Source organism: Mandrillus leucophaeus, unplaced genomic scaffold, assembly GCF_000951045.1.
Source record: "Mandrillus leucophaeus isolate KB7577 unplaced genomic scaffold, Mleu.le_1.0 Scaffold338, whole genome shotgun sequence".
In the NCBI taxonomy this organism is placed as follows: Eukaryota; Metazoa; Chordata; class Mammalia; order Primates; family Cercopithecidae; genus Mandrillus; species Mandrillus leucophaeus.
In genome coordinates, this window is record NW_012103565.1 from 415,339 (window position 1) to 417,776 (window position 2,438).

The 2,438-nt window shown below is 38.2% G+C and overlaps 1 protein-coding gene across 1 annotated transcript in view; it reads left to right on the plus strand.

Moving 5' to 3' along the window:
• LOC105545763 (serine/threonine-protein kinase Nek5-like) overlaps positions 1-2,438 on the plus strand; it is a 71,229-nt gene that overhangs the window by 48,076 nt on the left and 20,715 nt on the right. Inside the window, 2 exon segments of the mRNA XM_011988793.1 lie at positions 717-764; positions 1,886-1,972. Of these exon segments, the coding sequence (XP_011844183.1) occupies positions 717-764; positions 1,886-1,972 (135 nt within the window).

The window sequence follows — 2,438 nt, forward strand, 5'->3', positions numbered from 1 at the left end:
AAAAAAAAAAGGTGACTGTTGTACTTTATTTGAAATGAAAGTTAACCTTTACCCTTAAATACTGTCAGAATTCTGGGGCTGAGAGAGGCGGGATTTGCACCCTATTTGTATCACTCTTGTTTTGAACCGTTGAAAACCTATAGTTCTATTCCCCTACATAATTCATGCTCTGGGGTTGCTAACCCTTTACAAACCTTTGATATCACAGTTATGTTACCAATTCCAAAAATAAATCTACATATCTCAAATGGTAGCATAACATATGGATCATTTAGAATAAATTATATAAATGATTGAATTAATTTTTTAAAATTGTTTACTATGTGCGTGGCACAGTGGCTCACACCTGTAATCCAATCACTTTGGAAGGCTGAGGCAGGAGGATCACTTGAGCTCAGGAATTCAAAACCAGCCTGGCAGCATAGTGAGACCTTATCTCTACCAAAAATTTTAAAATTAGCCAGACGTGGCAGCATGTGCTTGTTGTCGCAGCTACTCAGGCTGAGGCAGGACAATTGCATGAGCCCAGGAGTTGGAGGCTGCAGTGAGGCAAGATCATGCCCCTGTACTCCAGCCTGGGTGACAGAGTGAGACTCTCTCACACAGAAAAATACATATATATGTTTTAATGTTTTATACTTAAGAAAATTCTACTACTTACTACAAAAAAACTCCCAAATACTGAGTTTGCTTAGTGATATAATTCTTACTTATAGGAAAAAGTCAAGGTCAAATCAGAAGATGAAGATGTTTCTGAAATCAAAGTATGCTTTATAAATTATTTCATTCAATAAATAGGGTCTTCGTCCATCTTCTGCCGAGCCAAATCACAACCAGAGACAAGAGCTAAGAAGTAATGGAGAAGAGCCTAGATTCCAGGAGTGGCCATTTAGGAAAAACGAAATGAAGGAACAGGTTAAAAACGTTAATTCCAGGGCTACCCTTGTATTTCTTTGTATTACTGTCTTTTGTACTGTAATAGGAAGTTACTTCTGTTTCCTACAGTGCCCCTGAATATGTCAACACCATGCTGAGTGTTACAGGGGATACAGAGTTAGGTATTTCACTTTTTCAGATAATGCAATATGGCTAAGTTCATACAGCTTTTCACCTTGCGATTCACAGAGTAACTGTCCCTCATTAACAGATTTGGGATTTGTATTAGTTTCCTGGGCTGCTGTAACAGAGTTCAACAAACTAGGTGGCTTAACACAATAGAAATGTATTGTCTCATAATTCTGGGAGAGTGGAAATCCAAAATCAAGGTGCCAGCAGTACCAAGTACCCTCTGAAACCTGTAGGGGAATCCTTCCTTGCCTCTTCCCAGCTTCTGGTGTGTCGCTGGCAGTCTTTGGCATTCCTTTACTTGCAGTCACATCACTCCATTCTCTGCCTGTATCACATGCTGTTCTTCCTGTGTGTCCGTCTTCACATGGCCATCTACTTGCAAGGACACCAGTCATATTGAACTAAGGGCCCACCAGTATGATCTCACCTTAACTAGTCTCATCTGCAGTGACCCCGTTTTCAAATGGGATCACATTCTTAGGCACTGGGGATTAGGACTTCAACATATTTCTTTTTGGGGAGAGACAAAGTTCAGTGCGTAAGAGGGTTATATATAAAAGTGGGATTTATAAAGTCAGTGTACGTCATGAACACATTTGGGTTGTATATAAAATTGAGCTTTGTAGCTGAAGCTACTGTCTCACAGGGTGTGAAGTACCAGAGCCAAAACATAAGACAGATTATCATCTTTAGGAGCAACATATTTTTCTAACCTTATTTTATATTACACACTTTTGAAATTGTAGGCTGCATAAATATTATTTTGGTTATGGTGTTCATAAACATTTAAAGTTTCTGGATTGGGTTTGCTTTCCAGGAATATTGGAAGCAGTTAGAGGAAATACGCCAACAGTACCACAATGACGTGAAAGAAATTAGAAAGAAGATGGGGAGAGAACCAGAGGTAAATTCATTCTTCTAGGGGAAACATTGTCCTATCGATTTAGAGCTAACTAAATTGAGCCGGTATTAAAAGTAATGATTTTCTCACAGAAAAGATAAAGTTTTATCATAGAGATAATCATGCAGAATTCTTTTTTAATAGGAAAGCTGTCAGACCTCATTGGAGCTTCAGTTTATTATGGTTTACGAGAGACTCCACAAGATAATAAGGATATCTGAGATTCTCAGGGATGGCTATTATTAAGAGTACTTATTGATTGTTTTTCTTATGAATCACTCAATATGTATTTACTGAGCAGCAACTTTAGACCAGAACTGGATTAGATGCAGAAAGTACAAAATGAGTGTAAGTTCATGCCCAGAAGGAGCAAAACAACAACAACAACAACAACAACAACACACTAGCATTTTTTCAACTCTCTGCAGGGTAAGGTTCTAAAGGCTATTTAAGGCAAAATCTGAGTGCA